Genomic DNA, 18,801 nt, shown 5'->3' with positions numbered 1-18,801 from the left:
TAACCAGTCTCAATGCACTAAATCCTCCAAGAACAAGATACAGAGTATTTGCCCTAATCAGGTTTTCTGGATTTTCTCTCTGCTTAATTTAGCTCACAATACCCTAAAATCCCTTACACTTAGACATTTTGACCTTTCCTAATAGGCAAATATTTACATGAATGTCACTGAACAGCTACAGATTTGACAAATCAGCTCCTTGTATAAATGCAATCATGCTAGCAAGAAACAAATGCCACATAATATTTCTATCTCAGATTAAAACTTTTTTTAAAAGGGGGTCCCTAAATACTGCAAAACCTTGATTAGCCAGTTCTTGGTTATCTAAAATTCCTGGTTCTAAAACTTGTGTCCTGCCTGGTTCAAATAGCAGTTGGTTATCTGAAAATATCGTCCATCCCCAAGGCTAATGGGAGCAATGTGGTGTGATCCCATAGAGATACCTACATAACAAAGCAGAACAAGACGTTTGCGTTTTTTTCCACTTAGAAGATCTGGTTTCATTCCAGAAAGTAACACGGATCCCTTCAGGCAAAAATAAGAGACAAGGTCAGAGTTTCTCCTGCAGTGAGCTGAAATTTTAGCTGACCTTCGCTGTGCCTCCTGAGCTTGCCTACCCAACATCTACCATATTTGCTTTGAAACAACGCAATTACTATTAAGAAACGCTGCCTAGGGACACAAAGTAAGAGCACTCAGACTAGGGAAAAGCGGTGGTCATGGTTTTTCATCATCTTTCGCTCTTTTGTTCCCCAGCAAGCAGTTGTTGCAGTGACTGGCGATGGCGTCAATGATTCCCCAGCTCTGAAGAAAGCTGATATAGGAATTGCAATGGGCATCGCTGGATCAGATGCAGCTAAGAATGCAGCAGATATGATCTTGCTGGATGACAATTTTGCTTCTATTGTCACAGGAGTGGAGGAAGGTAAGACGAGGCCCTTCCTCGTGTTTGAAATAGTCATGTTTCAGGAGACAGGTGCCATGTGCTCTTCTTGCTGGCTGACAAAATCTGGATGCCCTTGAAGTTTTGCATATATGGAGAAGATAATATATGCAAATATGTTATCTGTTCACTGCCCATGGAAAGGAATTGCTCTTAGAGGGAATTTTCCTATACCATCCCCACCCCCACATTTCCATTCCAATTGTTTGTGGACCCAGAAGAGACTCCCTGGCCTGCATGTTGTGATCACTAAAATACAACACAGACATCATTTGAAAAATTATTGAAGATGAATTGTGGGCAAGTGAAAATACCACAGCAGTGGTCTGTTATTGGTGCAGAATGGGGAACAGACCCCTGCATCGGGTGATCCACCAGTCAGAGCATGCAACCAATCTCAGCTTCTACTGCAATATTTTCAAACACTAACAACCCAGCTTCCTTAGGGGGATTTTAAAAATAATTTTTCGCACCATAAGACACACTTTTCCCCCACAAAACAGGGGGGGTGGAAAGTCTGTGCGTCTTATGGAGCGAAGAAAACAGATTATATTTTCCTGTTTTCTTCTCCTAAAAAATTGGTGTGTCTTATGGATAGGTGCGTCTTATGGAGCAAAAAATACGGTAATAGTCTTTCATTTGTATACAAGCCTTCTTCTGCAGATTTTGGAATCTGGCCTGCCACTTTAAGATAAATGTATTCCTCTCACTTCCTAATGCCATCTGTTCATTACATATACATTTATCACTATACATTCATTTTACATTTATCTTCTATTTGTCTTCCACAGGTCGCTTGATCTTTGACAACCTGAAGAAAACCATTGCCTACACTTTGACCAAAAATATTGCGGAGCTGTGTCCTTTCCTGATTTACATTATTGCCAGCATCCCTTTGCCTATTGGGACAATCACTATCCTCTTCATTGACCTGGGGACAGACATTGTGAGTTCTTATCTTTGAGAAGAGAAAGCCAGCTTAACAAAAGCCAGCTTGTGCTGCACCTTCAACCATGATTTGCATAATGAAAATCAATAATCAATGACTTGCCATCTTTCCTGTTCTTGCTTTTGAACAAGTCACTGGAAACCTTGCAATTTTTTTTTCCTTTAACGCATTTTAACATGTTTTTATTTAATTAAATCTGTCTGTTAGACTCTCAGGGCTACACTTTCCTGGCAGCACTAGCATCTTTCTGTGCCTTTAGGCACACAAGATAGACAAACAAGCATGGAAGCAAACAAACAAACAGGCTTGCATCGTGCTGATGGGAAACTTCTATTATCTTTCTGTTACAGATCCCTTCAGTTGCATTGGCTTATGAAAAAGCTGAAAGTGATATCATGAAAAGGAAGCCGCGGCATAAGAAAAGGGACCGGCTAGTCAACCAAGAGCTTGCAGTATACTCCTACTTACAAATTGGTATGATGGGTTACTTTATGCAAGTGGTCACTGGGAGTTATTTCAATCAGTTTATGGCTAACATGCGATATGGCCTCTAGTCCTCCATGAGTACTCCATATGCTCTAGTCATTGGATGCAAAAGTAAAGTCTAAGTAACAGTTGTTCAACTGTTAATTTTTATCAGTTCATGTCTCTGCTCTACACACAACCTCACTTCTTCTCTTTTACAGGCATTATACAGACAATTGGAGCCTTTCTGACCTATTTTACTGTTTACGCTGAGCAAGGCTGGCTCCCTCACTCACTCCTCAACATCCGAACAGAATGGGAAAATACATCGATTGATGACTTGCCAGACAGCTATGGACAAGAATGGGTACGGTTTCTTAAAATTTCCCTCACTTCAAGCACTATTTATCATTATTACAGGATAATTATTGTCACATCTGGGAAGACAAAATGCTGGCAATTAAATCCATTTGTACAAGGCCAAAGCAAAAGATGGCTTCTTTTTCTTCCTTTTCAAAATTTAATCTTTAGAGACCTCCCAACATAAGCTATAAAACATCGGTTGGTTGCTTTCCTACCAATATGACTCCAGAAGCTGCAATAATTAGTATCATCTTATAAACAGAGCAGATCAATGAACAAGCAAAGGGATGCTGGCCATTACCTTAACTCTCAGTTGTGTGAAGCAGATCTTTAAAATCCATCGGGCGTGGAATGGTTTTACCTCTGCATCTGATGGGATTGAAAAACAGACTATCAATGCTTCATAGCAATCACACAATAATAAGCTTAATCTGTTTAGAGATACATTCTTATAAAATCCAAGAGAAATCTGAAGTCATGTAGCATTTTTAATAGTAACTAGTTTTAATATTTCATAAGGTTTTGTATGTCCAGGAAGTATTTGGACACCCCAAAATAATGAAAAATAAAAACTACTTAGTCTTGAAGATGTTACAAGATTTCTGATTTCTCTCGTGCTATAACAACAGCCATCACAAAGCTGCCACATGTATTAATAAAATGGAGCACTGAAGGGACCTCCAGTATCAGCCACCAAATTAGGGTTGCATGACACATACGAACATGTTCAGCTTTCTCATATGCACCAATGAAAAACAGCAACAGTCCAGTTTCTGGTCCTTGTTGCGTTAGCGGAACCTTCATTTACACACAACAGGGATGGGGTGAATAGGGCTCTCTAGATATTATTGGACTACCATCAGCCCCAGCTAACAGATCCAGGGATAATGAGCAATGGGAATTACTCTTTGAAGGGTCACCACAGAATGTGGACTCCCACACTTTTCTCCATCCCTGATATTCAGGGACAACTTTAGTGACTTGGTGTAGTGTCATTTATATTTAAAAGATGAAAAGTAATCCGTATAACCTGGGATTCATCAAGCAAGCAATAGCCATCACTAGCTGAATATATGTGGTCATTTTATTTATAGGGGAGCCTAGCAGGTCATCACACATGGCTTGAGGGTTATGTGTATCAACATGTACATCACCCATTGCACACTCTTGCCCTAAAACTGGCTCACTGTCCCTTTACTCTTCTTCTGCAGACTTTTGAGCAGCGGCGAAACCTGCAGTACCATGGCTACACAGCTTTTTTTGTCAGCATCACTATTCAGCAAGTGGCAGATCTGATCATCAGGAAAACAAGACGGAATTCCATTTTCCAGCAAGGGCTTTTCAGGTTGGTGGTTATGGCACGTTCTACCGTTAAATGAGATATCAAACAAAATAAAACTGGAGAATGCGCAGGTCATGCACCTAAGCTATCTTGCACTTGGTACCATACTCTTGGGTTCATGAACTTGGCATCTGGTATGTCGCACATGATTTGCACATCTTGTGCATACTACAAGAGAGGAAGAGTGAGAAATCTACTGCTTGTATTAATAAGGCATTCAGATGCACAAATGAACTAATGCCTTTTGTACTGTCTTCTCTTAACAGGAACAAAGTTATATGGCTGGGCATAATCTCACAGATAGGGATTGCCTTGATTCTCTGTTATGGCCTTGGAAGTGTAAATGCCTTGAACTTCACACCCCTCCGGTGAGTCCCACCTTTCCCTGCCCCTGCAAGGCGTTGATGTCAATTTCTATATAGCAGTGATGAGAGGCATGCTCAAAGAAAGTGCTGCAGTTCTTGACTTAGAAACAGAACCTCAAATCATAGACTTTGGAGCAACAATATTATAAATTATTATTAAACAGAGAACAAAATCAGGTAGTTATTGTTATTGGAATGTCATGCTGAGCTAAGCTCTCCAGACTAAAAGATAAAAAAGGAAAAGAAATAACCCCTTTTCTTTTTACAGAATACCCTTCAAGCCTTTTTTATTGCCATATTAAGTCAGTGCCAATTCTCTCTTGCCTTTAAAATGACTCCTCCAAAAGAAATACACAGAGGGTTTGGCCACAGTGGGGGGTGGGGTTTTTTTTTGGGTTTTTTTCCTTGTATAGAGCCAAATCAACTGTAAATAAATATATTTAAACTGACTGCAGCTGTACGAGCACAATCCATTATGGTTTGAGGGCAAAAGGAAAAGGGCCCAAATCCTTGAAGCACACAAGGCCATCAGTTGCTGTGCTAGACAGTTCATTGAACTCCAAAGGTATTTTTAGAATGGCATTTGATGGTTTGACTATCTCTTTTCTAGGGTCCAGTATTGGTTTGTTGCTATGCCTTTTGCCTTCTTGATATGGGTCTATGATGAAATTCGTAAGCTGTTCATCAGGCGGTACCCAGGAAGTAAGTAATTTAACACTACACATTTGCACTCAGAATATCCATGGACACTGAACTCCAGCTAATTATTACAGATAGCATTCACCTTGTTAAAACAAAAGGCACGGAAGATCTCTTCAGATCAGAGGCTATGCTTCGCACTAACAAATTAGGCTTCAGGAATTATTTTAAGACGTGATATAATGATTTGGAAAGAACACGGCAGCCTACATTGGTTTGTTACTTAAGAGTCTGGAAGACCTTGCCACACTTTTCCAGCATCGATGGTACTTGGGAAGAAAGGCCAATTAGGCTTAGGATACATGATCCAATATATGTCAGCCTGAACATACCTTGGCCTTATTGGATTTTGAAAGCTAAGCAGGGTCTGGCCCTGGATGGGAAGACACCCAAAGAGCACATGGGATCTTCAGATAGGGTTAGGGAAAAATCCTGCTGAACCCCTAGACCACCAGTTCCAGTCAAAAATAAGGAGTCTGAGCTAGATGACCAGTAGTCAGACTCTATATAAGACAGCTTCTTAAACAGAGTTCAGTAGAGGCAAAATGTGCTCACAGCCAGTTTTGAAGCACTGCATATAGATGCATGCAGGAAAACCAGCTCTAGTCTTTGCATGCTACTATAAGAGGAGAGAAGGGGTACCCTGTTATCTTTTTCACATATTCATGGGCTGTAAATACTGAATGGTGCAGCTGACCAAGAGGATCCAGACTGAGAACACTTGCCAGGCAAAACTTTCAGAAATAGTTGTTTATTTAATTTTCTTTTCTTCTGTTACAGGTTGGTGGGATAAAAATATGTATTACTGAGTGTCTGTATCACACTCCTCGTTTTCCCATGCTGGAGAGCGCAACTCAGTTGTCTCCTCCGGCTGCTGCTGCTTGAAGGTCCTGCCCGTGCAATATGAACCAACAGCAAAGCTTTTTGTCAGAACAAAGAAACCAGGACCAAAAGACATGAAGTGGATCTGAAATGTACTGTAAAAGGCTACCAACCTGAACGCTATCTATTTTTATAATACCCAGTCCTTTATTGTTAAGTGTACAAAGTTCAGGGGAAGTAAATCTTCTTGTAAATAGAATTAAAGAAACCATGTGTTTGTTTTAATAATAATGTAACCTGCACTGAGTTTCTTTAAAAATATGTTTATTATTATTATGTCATCTGTGGCAATCCAACTGTGAGATCAGATGTATGTCACTTAGAGCTGCACTTTGTAAGCACAATTTCATAATAAAAACCCCTGTTTTTACAGAATCTCCCTCTTTGTTACAAGCAGTCTTCTATTGATTATTTGAGAATGTTGTGAAGGGGCCCATGGCACTACATGAAACATGCAAGAAGAACACACCTCTAATCAGATCACACAGAATACAGTTTGGAAAGATAAAACACAGCCAGATTTATACATATATGTACATGTTTCTTGTTCCTTCAAAGAGTTTTTGTAAAGGAATAATCTGCATTTGCAAGATTAACCCATCTCCTCCCTTTCCATCTGCCTCCCTTGGACAAAGCACAGCCAAAAGGGAAATGGATGTTTGCAAGGGTGTTCCCAGGAACTAAATCTATGGGGCTGGCATTGCTAAGGCACACCAGTTTCTATGGCTGATGGTGCAAGAGGAGCGGAAGAGACAACCAGCTACTTTTGGTTTCCCTTCCTTTAACTGACTGAGTCAAAGTGGTGGGTGGTTGGATTTTGTTGTTCATTGTTACCTTACAGTAGTGAGGTGTTCTGGAGTTTTCATGAGTTGGAACTGGAAGGAAGCTAAAGGGTAGTCGTGAATCATCACTTATTATGGTACACCATGGCAATATAACTTTGTGGACTTCAATTACAAAACCTTATGTGTCTCTCTCAAGACAACTACTTCATCTGGCGAGATGGGTAGGCAAAGCTTGTTTCCTGCAAAAGCCTTTCCTGCAAATGATTTATGCCATTCGCCAGGTATGAAAGATTACGCATTCAAGAACGTGTAGATCTATCTTGCTCTTTGATGTAAAGGCAGCATTCCAATTTGAAATCAAGTGAAACCCAACACTGGGCTCAACACGGAAACATAATCAAGAACCATGATTAATGGCTAACAGTGAGGATACCAGTAATGACCATTTTTCCACCTTGAAAATTTTGTCAAGCACCTTCTAACATCAACTTATAGTATGTAAGTTTGTTAACAGTCAGACCAGTCCAACTGGTTTTGCCTTATTTTACTACTCAAGTCTGAAATCCTAGGCTTTCAATCCTCTCCTCCACACTTCACAACAAAGTTTTATTTTTAGGCAGTTTTTGTACCAGAACAAACTAAAGCCCATTGCACCCAAGGTATGCTTCCCCCCCCTTCTTTCTTGTGAATCTTCTGAAAATTCATCCTTAAATTCTGGGTCTAAAAAAATGTTAAATTGAAAATGGTTGAGTGGGGAGAGTGGCTCCACACTTTCTATCGACATATAAGAAATGAGTCACATATATTTATTTCAATACACATCTCATCTACACTTCGGAGAAAACATAACTGCCTTTGGAACGAGTAGCAGAAAAAGCCACCTGTATTTGGCCAGAGCATCAACCTGTACCCATTGTATAAATCAGTGGTTCCCAACCTTGGGTAACCAAGGTGTTCTCAGACTGCAACGCCCAGAAGACTTCACCACTTGCTGTGCTGACCAGGATTTCTGGGAGTTGCAGTCCAAGAACACCTGGGTTATCCAAAGTTGGGAACCACTGGTATAAATGACAAGAAATGAAAGCCAAAATGTTTGTATTGCTATTGCATTGAGTTTAGCTGACACACTTTTCCTTTACCCTTTTCAACAAAGCTATTTGGCCTGAGATTGCATTGCTGCTTTTGCTGGGTCATAGAATTTTACAGGCTCACACGGAACACCAAACTGGAGTCTCAGAGAAAAGACTCAGTTGGGCCCATTTTAAAATCAGATAAAGCATGCGAGTCCTGAAGACTCACTGTGAGCTTCCTGGAAATGATGACAGAGTAGTCCTTAGAAAGGGTTTGGCATTAGCACTTGCAGTAATGATTTCTAGCTCTACAAAAGCACAGAAAAGCAGCTGTGTGAACTGGTTTTTGTAGGTGTTGTGATGAAAAAACTGTACTAGGAATGGAAGCCTTCTAAGAACTTTCAGCAATGTGTTTTGCCCGAATAAGCAAAAACACAGTCCCATATGAGCATAAAAGGCAAGGAAGCAGTCTAAGCAGAGAGGAATAAAATTCTGGTCCCAGAAACGTGAGCTGGGCACCTTAGAAGAAGTCCCTAAATAAAGCATAACAAACCGCAGGGAGTATTGTAACTGTTCAAAAGAGAGTATGCCTATACCAAATCTTACGATCGATGAACATCTTGCATGCCTGAAACCACTGGCAGTTGCAAAGTTCAAATTAAGGGGCAACAACTTTGGGCAAACTCAGGCATGGTTCTGTGATAAAAAAAAAAAGAAGAAGGTTTCTGGCTAGTTAAGTATTGCAAAACCATGCTCCTAAGAGATGGTAAGTGGAAAAAATTAGAATAAAAGTTACCATAAGAAGACACCACCTACATTCCTTCTAAGCTGCATGACTGTGCGTACCCACAGCCAGTGTTTCCAGCCCCTTTGGTACTGGTCATGGCTGGAACCCTGTGGGGTATGTGTGGAGTCCAATGTGTGGGACGGTAGAGTTCCACAGGGGGCGGAGTCATGCACACAAGGGGTGGAGCCTTGCCCAGAGGGACTGGAAAACAGAGGGAGCATTGGGTACCACTGTAATATTTTCAGCCTGCTCATGTGGTACGTCACAACCTTGGGTTACCAGATGTTCTTGGACTACAACTCTTACAATGATGGTGAAGGCTTATGGGGATTTTTCTCCAAGAACATCTGGAGACCCAAGGTTGGGAACCACTGAATTAGATCAATGCTAGCTTTAACTAAACAGATCAATCTACAGTACGTACTATTCAAGAATCTGATGAACTCTCTTAGCATCATTTTATAGGACACCAAAGAACAACGAAAGCACTTGCAGGTAAATTTTTCTCACTCTCAATGCTAAGTCGAAGTTCAAACAAGGTGATTATTGTTTCAAAATTGCCAGAGAAATGGCCTCAGTGTACCTTTGTCTTGGCTGGCTTCCTTGCTTAAAGGTACATGTCTATAGCATACCTGTTGTCATCCACAAACAGAGGAAACCTAAACTGCCCAATATAAATCCATTCAAAACGAAATTAAAATTAAATCGCTCACTTTGTCGGCAAGAAATATCGATCAACAGAAATACAACATTCTTGTGAGGGAACTAAAGGAGGACACCTTGTCTTATCTCCAGATACCAGACATTTCACATAGGAAAAAAAAATTCTTATCTTCTTCATCATATCTGTGTACACCTGTGCAACTTGCTCAGATCAGAAAAACATACAGACTTTTCCCCCATCTAAAGAAATATCAAAGCAGAATTGAAAAACCTGGATAAAAGTTTACAACAACGTTTCAACCTTCTCGGAGAGAATGTTTACATTTCTAGCAGTACAAACAACTTGCGTCTCTCTTTTCTCTGATGGGGTGAGCTCAAGAATTCGAACAACGACAACACTGCAATTTTTGGGTGAGTATCGGGAAAACTCAATATGTATTCCCCTAATATGATTTTTTTTGGAAAAAAAATTATTTCTACCAGTTCTGTGATTATAGCAAATAACTTAAACCCAACAAGCTTTCCAAATTTTGTCGCACCTGGATAGCAGCATGACCATTGGGTCATCAATATTAGTCTACCTAGTAGAGATATATGGTTGCAAGAGGAGAACATGCCACTCTGAACTCCTTGGAGGGAGGGCGGGGTAAAAATTATAACATTACATAAATTCGTTTTAAAGCACACACCCCATTTCTTTGTTGTACTAAGGGCATGTTTATCTTGCCCTTCTTCCAGTGAGCTCAGGACCTCACAACAGTCTTGCGAGGTAGGGCAGGAAAGAGAGGGAAAGGCTGTCGCTCAAACTCACCCAGTGGGTTTTCTTAAGTTGGTGGGGAGAAGACTCCCAAACCCCAATCCAGAAAGGCCATCTGCCTTCTCCTTCACCCATTTTTCCTTCCTTCTTTAAAATAAACCTTGCAAACCATTTATGTCCGGCGGTTGGAAATGTAAGGGCAGCAACAGTAAAGGACTTTAAAACTGACTTTTTCCATTGCTGCCTCTACATGTCTCCTTCGATCGCCACTGTATTTAAAAATAAATAAATAATGGCATAACAGGAAAAAAATTGTAACAAAATGTTCAACATACTCCACTCCCTTTTCCTACACAGCTCTCTCTGCCCTTTCTCTTCAGTAAGCAGGCCACACCTCTTTCTTTGTTTATTTGCATTAAATTTCCCTTTATCTCCCATAAAAAAGGCCCAAGTGAGCTAAGAATAAACTAGTACACACGCAGAAAAGGAAAGTCATACAATTAAAAAATAAAACAGCTTAAAACAAAACAAAAAACACTGGTAACCCCCAAAAGGGATCCAGTACTTACACCCTGACTTTATGAAAAACAAAAGCATAAACACAAAATTCCTTAGGGGAGAAAAACATTATTATAACTGACCGACTGATCAATATTAGAGCAATTTATATGGTTTAAAATCCGTCCCCCCGTTTATTGTTCTGACAAAAAACACACAGGGATCTGTATAAATATAAACAATTTTTTTTGGGGGGGGAAATGGGTTCAGAAACAGATTTATTTTCACAAACTAATGAGCAGTACTGTATTTAAAAGCTTTCTGTAATACATACCTGCAAATCTACTTCAGCAGCATATAGCGAACAAAATGGCACCCCTTTCTACACAGGCAGCAAAATGTTCCCCCTCCTTTTTACACACTCACCAAGATGGACCCCATTCCTCTCTACAAAGGCAACAAAATGGCACCCCTTTCTACACACTCAACAAAATGGCTCCCTTCCTATCTACACAGGCAACAAAATGGATTCCCTTCCTTTCTATGGTTCTCCAACCATTACACCAATCCATCTATAATTTTTTTTAATGTACTGTGTTCTTTTGCTTTCCCTGTAAATATTTAATTCTGCTTATTTCATGGTTGTTGCTTGAAATGATTATTTAAAGAAGGTTTTATGTTTCTGTGTTCATTTTACTGAAGGGGAAATGTAACTTTAGTCCACTTTCTGATGTAGCACTCAAATATTGAGGTATGTGTTCCATATCCCAAAAAAGTATATGTGTCACTATCTCTTTTTTCAGGGACAGAACTGAATGTTCTTATTTCAGTATAGCAAGGAGTGGGACATATTTTAGACTTAATCCAGATTACCTGTACTCCCCCACATTCAATATATATATATATATATATATTAAAAATCTCTCATAATAAAGAGGAAAGTATACTCCAAGAATAACCAATCATGTAGACTAAGTACAAAGAAAACTTTTATCATATTTTTGCAATTTTAATACCTGTGGAAGAACGAAGATCAAGGGGTATACACCTAGTGGTATAGTGGTAAATATAGTGGTAAATATAAATTCATCATATGGAGAATTCAAACATTCAAACTGCTGAGCTGATGGATGACCATCGAGAAGCATGTCTTTTGTACAGTTAATGGCTCTTAATTGCTGTCAAGAACAAAACCATGCTTATCTACTTGGATTACAGCAGGTATTGTTTGCAACAATATCCTGCTTCTTGGAAAATCCATTTCTCTCTCAGTGTATTGTGAAGTTTATAGCTAAGCTCAGAAGGAGGAGGGAAGGCTAAGGTTGTGTGGTGGTAGAAGATGATGCCATCCTCTCTAGAGCTCAGAAAGTCCCAGAGCTTTGACCCTGTGAACACGGGGGTCTCCACGACACTTGCTTGAGACCCCCTTCTCCCTCCATCTCTAGGACCAGAGAGTCAAATGCTCACTGAAATGATCTTGGGCCAATCATAGCTGGTCCTAAACTACCTTGCATTGTTGTTAGGATGACACCAATACAGGATTATGAGTGGGCAGTGTCACGGCATTGCATCACAAAACTGCTCAACTGCCTACTTATAGGTCTGTTCAAGCACTGGGACCAACTTGTTCACACTTTAATAAGCAGACTGGGGCCCCGTTTCCTGAAAGGCCCCCTTCTCCCAAATCTAACCACCCCAAAATCTGTCCTCCTTTTCCAGCCCTGCTATCAGCATCACTGCCAAAAGAAGAGGAAGGCTAGGGGGCAACCGGCATCTCAAAGGTGGAGCATCCTTTGTCCAGCGAAGCTGGTCCATGCTTTTTCAGTGACAGGTGAACATTTTCCTTCTCCTCCTCCTCTGGCTTTTATGGTATGGTTCTCTTTAGGTCAACATTTTAACTATATTGTTATTTGAAAACAGGTTTTGTTGTTTTACATGGGTCATCACTGCCTTTACTTCTTGGGCTTCCAGGGGACCAGAGTAAAAAGTGTAGTTAATAACAATAATCACATAAATTGGGAAGAGGGGGGGTAGAACCTTATATGGCTAAGTTCCTTGAAGGAAGGAGAAGGAGAAAGGAAGAGGATTATGAAGTTACTAGTTAATAGCTGCATAGCTGTTCCAATCTTTTGTGTGAAATCTTTTCTTACCCCTTTCATCATCAGGATATGTTCTGTGTATTCTGCCTTTTTAATTTAAATACTAACCCATCCCTCTTTACTTTCAAACAAATAATTTAATTGTCATTGTAAGTATATACATAGTATACCCATACAACGAAATTCACATAGACACCCAGAGACCAGACCCACACGCGCGCGCGCACACACACACACACAAATCCCCAAACACTCCCCACCCACTAAAAATTCCCCACTAAGAACACAAACATCTACACCGCAGGCTAGGTAACACTGTCCAACTGTTCACTGCTGGTGGTCTTTAAGTTCATTATTAAGTGCAATTATAGCTCTGGGATAAAAAAACTATTCAGAAAGTGTTCCTTTGTCTCTGACCTCACAGCTTTTCCCCTTTAAAGGTCAGGGGACTGGCCTTAAGTAATTTTGATTTCAAGATCACATTTATTGCTATAACTGCTGGTTCCTGTAACTGTGTGGAACAAACGATGCAAAAAATACTGGGACTGTAACAATGCAAATACACCTGCAGGCTGTTGGTTTTTCTAGCTAAACTTTGAATGAGGGTTTCTGTGTTAGGATGAAAGTGGATTTCTCCTGATCTATTTGCTCTTTTGCACCATTGCTATGCTTCTAGATTCAAGCTTCTGCTCAGATTCTTTGCTGTGGCCTCATTTACTTCATTTTGGAAAATGGGGAGCTGAGCTCTCTCCCATGCTTAACAATCCAGAAGCCGCCACGGTGTAACTCTGCAGAAGTTCCTAATTCCTAGCAGCTGAAGGAAAACATACGGCCAGGAACTTTTCTGAGCCCTGCTGTGTCTCATGGAACTTCACCAGTGCAAGGTAGAAATTAAAAATTTGTACCATTGTTGTGAGAAGAATCATGTGGAGGTCTACCAGGAATTAAGTCCCACTCAGTTGAGTTGTGCTTCCACCCAGGTTAAATCAGTATAAGAATGCAGCCTTGCTAAATTTTATGGGAATTGCCTAAGGGGTTAAGACAAAGAGGATAACAAAACTCCACCCCACCCATTCTAATGCACACTTTTTTTTCTCTCTCTCTCTCTCCAAACTACACATGCAATTAAAGATGAATCACCATCTCTTTCTCACCTTCCAATCTGGAGGTGGTGGGAAGAATGTTTCCAAATGAATTCCTTCAGAGTGTTTTTGAGAGAAAAAAAAACTTATACTGTACATTTGTGGCACCTCAAAAGGACCTGAATCATTTTTCTGCCTCAGCAGACTCCTTCCTGCAGCCAACCCCCCCCCCCTTGACTCACCTTACCTTCCAGCAGAAAAATTGCCGCTCCTTCTCTCTTCGTTGCCCTGAAAACCTTATTGGCACAAAGTTTCCGGGATAAGGATCTAAGTAATATTGTAATTGACCATTTTTTAAAATCAACCGTACTTAAATTTGCAGCTGGATTTGGCATTTTCAGAAAGGGAGGGTAAAAACCTTCCTGCTTTCCTTGCTCCCAGCCTCCCTGGTGTTACTTCAGGAGAAAACAAGAAAATTGACAACACCTGCTAGAGAGCCTCGTTTGAATGTCTGCAGAACCTGCTTTCCTCATTTCACCTCACGATGTCATGTTTTGGAGCATCAGTTCTGTCCTTTCTTCCCACCATGCAAACGCCTCGTGTGTTGCATAGTGGAGTTGTTCAGAAATCTCAAGAACCTGCATGCATTTTTGTGTCCTAAATAGTTGTTATTTAAACCCAGTTTCTGTGGGAAATTGGGCCTTTTTTATTCCTTTAAAAATGTTTCAAGGAGCACCTGCAGGCACACCACCGGAGCAATGAGCTGAATGGGTCAGAAGAGTGAAGAGAGAGAAATAGACAGACTTTTGTTGTGACCTGAGAGGCATTATTTCATTCATATATATTATTCATATGAGTTTTGAGGCTACCATTTCACACCTGCCTCAGCCTTCACTTTAATTTAAAGAATAAATGAAACACTATTGTTATCGACTGCTGCAAGACAAACAGAAACCAGCTGACAAGCAGAAGTATGGCTTTATTGCTATCTTTAGAATGCTTTTAAATTTCTAATTAATAAGTAGATAAATCAATATTTTCCCCAACACCACCAATGAATAAGACCTGTTTAAAACATTATGTCTCTGCCTGTCCCTCTTTTTCTTCTTAGCATTTTTCATCTATGTAACCAATACAGTTCCATCTCCAGACCAGTGCTTGGAAGTAACCAAGTGCAAATAATGTGGCTGCAACTAGTTACTTTTTGAATAGCAAGCAATGTAACTAGTAGTTACAACAGCACTTTATAGATGTAAGCCTTTTAAGGAGAAAGGTGAGGTGAAATATTTTAAATAATCATTTAAATTAAATAAGCGATAGACATAAAGTTCTGAAAAAGGCAAGAGGGACATTTGGCCCTCCAGATGTTGCTGGACACAACCCCCAGTTGTCCTAGCCACCATAACATCGCTACTTTACACAATTGTTCTCCTTCAATAGGCTTAGCGTTGTGTCAACATCACAGTTCCTTGGTAGACATGGAAGACTTTCAGTTGTTCCTGAGAGATGATGTAACCAGACAAGCCACATCTTCAGTGCATAGATCTTGTCCAAGAGTCCAGACAGGTATCTCTAGAGTCACTGGGACAAGAGAGACATGACGTTCATAGTACACGTTTATTGGTCATTAAGTATCACGCAAGCCTACCACACTCAACTCAACACACTGTCTTCCACAAGATCCGGACAGAAGAAATGAAGTATGGGAGCATTCAAAGGGATCTCTTCCTTTTCAGAAGCACAATGGAGCACTTTGCAACTCTAAGATCTAAACACAAGTTTAGATAGGGAAAAGCTCAGAACCCTTCTTGTTTATTTGGATGGAGAGGATTCTTAGACCTTTTGGCACACAACTACTTGCGTTATGACCATGAACAATCAATGCCTCCCTGTATTTGGAGGAAGGGGCTCAGTCCATGAGCTGAGCCTGCCTTTCAGAATCCAGTGGTATGAAACCCTGTGCCAGATTTGGGTTCCGTATTTCACGTCATCTGCATTGCCTCTTTCAGTATTACATGTGATTGTTGCCTTGACCAGCACTATCCAAACTTGATTTTGCTCATGAGCAACACTCCCGTGTTTATTTTCTCGAATCACCATCATGCAAACAGTTCTTTCAGGCATGTGTGGCATGACCTCTGGGCTGCCAATAGTAAACATGCCCTTCTATAAGCATTACCAGTCTGTTGCCCTTCTCTTCATGGTAACAGCCAAAGAATCTGAAGCCTATCTTGAAAACAAAACAAAAAAATGCAGAGAATGGCTAACTTACTTGCTTTTCCACTCCATAAAATTAGAAGTCTCACAGTGAACATAAATCCTCTTTTTCCAACACACCACAGTTGCATACCTCTCACCTTCTAGGGCTCACAGAACATCCACATGAGAAAGCTCAAGTGTATTCCATGTGGCTGCAGATTTCTTGCAAATGCAGAAGGCAACCCCTTCACCCTGAAATCTTAGCTTTTTTTTTTTTTTTAAATGGCTCTTCTTGTCTTCATAACTGGGGAAAACACATTTTCATAGATCTTTCTGTAACTATGGGCTTTAATTCACAGGCCTCTTATATGTATGTTCTGGTCACGCTATACTTTATTCTTACTTTTGCCCTAAGCTTTTAATCAACACTTGTGCCTTACAGTCTCTCTTCCCTTTCTTTTCATAATAAGGGCTTGATTAGACAGCTAAACTGGATTGGGCTAAATGGCATTGCTCAAGATTGTGTACGGGGCCAGTATACCATTTGGTGCAATCCTTGAATCCATGTAGTATATACACTTCAAGCACCCCTAGTTGGCCTGCCTCCCTTTAAAGAGAAATAAAATGGAAGAAAAACAAAGGAAAAACTCCCTTTCCTTGTCACCTCCTCCTTCTGGGAGTAAGTTTTCAACTTTTAATTTTTCTCTCTTAAAGGAATAATGTATTAAATTCTTTTAAAATATTTGAATAATTTACTATTGCTAGCTTTATTGCTATTGTAATGATATAAGCCACCTTGGGTCCCTTTTTAGGTGAAAGGAGCGGTAAAAATCAATCAATCAATCAATCTTAGTCCCAACTAGGCTTAAAAAAAACACAACTTGTTCTTTCTCCCTCTCCATGATGGAGTGGAGGAAGTTTTCAATTCCCAAGTATTATTAAGTGGCTAAATTGTTTGCCTCAACCACTTAACAAATATTGGGAAATTGAAAATGGATGCAAAACCGAAAGCAATCAGACATCCACAAGTCAGATTGATCCCACCTCCACTTAAGAAAAGAGTAGCCACGAGAGAGAGGGGAAAAAGGTGCAGGTAGCAATGTGTGGGGAACTGACAGGTTCACACTAGCATGCATGTCATGTGGTTGCCAGGGAAAGGAGCAAACTGGGCTGGCCCCAGAGTGGTCCAAGCGGCAGAACAAATCTTTGTGTAGTCACATCCTAAAATATATTGTGGTTTAAGTTGCTTTTATCCCCATCTTGTGGCTGAGAGACAAACAGTATGATCTCCTTGGCCCCCTGCATCTGAAGTACACCCCTCTGTCTACTGGACCTGAGTTAGATTTTTGCTGATTCGTTTGAGCCCCAAATAAAAAAATGAATGTTCTGTCACGTGTATCAGAGAAGCTGAAGTCTCTCCGAAGCATTTGCCTCCTGCAATGTTATAACAAGAGCCAGAAAACCCCACAACAACCAATGTTATAACAGTTTGCACTAACATTGGTCCAGATGGGTGGGGTACAAATCAAATCAAATCAAATCAAATCAAATCAATCAATCAATCAATCAATCAATCAATCAATCAATCAATCAATCAATCAATCAATCAATCAATCAATCAATAACATCAATAAATAACATCAATATGTTAAGATTAAGAACTCTCATAAATAGGAGGCACCTTTTTTCTTTTTGAGCAGTCAGGCAGATTAAGATCAACTGCTTGATCTGAGTGATTAAATATTGAAGCTTGGGTAAAAACTGAATGCTGTCTGATAACTACCGTATTTTTCGCACCATAAGACGCACTTTTCCCCCACAAAACAGGGGGGTGGAAAGTCTGTGCGTCTTATGGAGCGAAGAAAACAGATTATATTTTCCTCTTTTCTTCTCCTAAGAATTGGTGCGTCTTATGGAAAGGTGCGTCTTATGGAGCGAAAAATACGGTAACTGGTTAGGAGTTAGTTGGCATGAGCAGCCCTCACCTGCCCTTGATTTGGAATGCAGAGCTGTCTGACACCCTTCTTGCCAGGGGAAAAGTCTTCTAAACATCCCCAAATACATATTACAGAGGCCGCTGGGTATGCAACTCAAACGAATACTCAAAAAGATGGCTGCAGGCACTACTCTTTTACCCTGAAATTCTTGCTTCCATGGATATTGTACTGATGCGTGGAGTTTGCTATCTTAATATGCTGTTATGATGATACTAAGGCTCTCTGTTTTTCATCTAACTGGCTGTTGCTGCACTCATGCCAACTGATAACTGAATTCAGACTGCAAGGACGATGGCTGACAAGTGAGATGTGAGCTGAGCAATTCATGCTCCTCCTTTCGGGCTTTTGTTCCAGTCTGCTTATAGCCCTCATTTGAGTTTGCACCACATCCAGATGTTAATAGAATACGAGTTAATGGACTGGTGTTACAAGATAAGCAGTCACATCAGCTCCTGCTCTGTACTGGAAAACCAGAAGCCTAAAAAGTGATAAATCTTGCTTTCTAGAACTATGGCTTGATATAGAAAATGGCAGCATGACTGAAGGCTCAGAAAGACATCGTGCTCTCAGACGAAGCCTTCTGCATCAACTACTAGCTGATCTTTAATCCTTCTGAGTAGATGCCGCCCACATGCATGGTAATGTTTGGCATGCATGCCGTTCATTCGACCGCTACACGATGGGCCCTCTCAGTGAACAGGCTTTCTGACGTGCTCTTCAGAATTCATAACTTTTATTTTGTTTAAAAAAAGAACAATGTATGTTGCATTGCCCAACCCTTACCTCTTTTTCTGCATCCTGGCCCATCTTCATTTAAAACGTATTCAAGCTCCAGCAGCACTATGTGAAACGTCGC

At 40.4% G+C, this 18,801-nt stretch overlaps 2 protein-coding genes across 2 annotated transcripts in view; one reads left to right on the top strand and one right to left on the bottom strand.

Annotated features, from left to right (window-relative positions):
- SCN3B (sodium voltage-gated channel beta subunit 3) overlaps positions 1 to 14,079 on the bottom strand; it is a 74,027-nt gene extending 59,948 nt beyond the window's left edge. Inside the window, exons 1-2 of the mRNA XM_078379624.1 lie at positions 13,992 to 14,079; positions 3,022 to 3,089 (exon numbers count right to left, since the gene is read on the bottom strand). The gene's annotated coding sequence lies outside the window, so the exon portion shown is untranslated. The remainder of the gene's footprint in view (positions 1 to 3,021; positions 3,090 to 13,991) is intronic.
- Positions 1 to 17,740, top strand: part of ATP12A (ATPase H+/K+ transporting non-gastric alpha2 subunit) — a 32,162-nt gene extending 14,422 nt beyond the window's left edge. Inside the window, exons 16-23 of the mRNA XM_020794270.3 lie at positions 757 to 925; positions 1,735 to 1,889; positions 2,243 to 2,366; positions 2,579 to 2,724; positions 3,932 to 4,065; positions 4,329 to 4,430; positions 5,038 to 5,129; positions 5,907 to 17,740. Of these exons, the coding sequence (XP_020649929.3) occupies positions 757 to 925; positions 1,735 to 1,889; positions 2,243 to 2,366; positions 2,579 to 2,724; positions 3,932 to 4,065; positions 4,329 to 4,430; positions 5,038 to 5,129; positions 5,907 to 5,935 (951 nt within the window). The 3' untranslated portion in view covers positions 5,936 to 17,740. The remainder of the gene's footprint in view (positions 1 to 756; positions 926 to 1,734; positions 1,890 to 2,242; positions 2,367 to 2,578; positions 2,725 to 3,931; positions 4,066 to 4,328; positions 4,431 to 5,037; positions 5,130 to 5,906) is intronic.
- Positions 17,741 to 18,801: the final 1,061 nt, after the last annotated feature.

This window comes from Pogona vitticeps, chromosome 8 (genome assembly GCF_051106095.1).
Source record: "Pogona vitticeps strain Pit_001003342236 chromosome 8, PviZW2.1, whole genome shotgun sequence".
In the NCBI taxonomy this organism is placed as follows: domain Eukaryota; kingdom Metazoa; phylum Chordata; class Lepidosauria; order Squamata; family Agamidae; genus Pogona; species Pogona vitticeps.
This window is presented reverse-complemented; position numbering and strand designations above follow the sequence as displayed.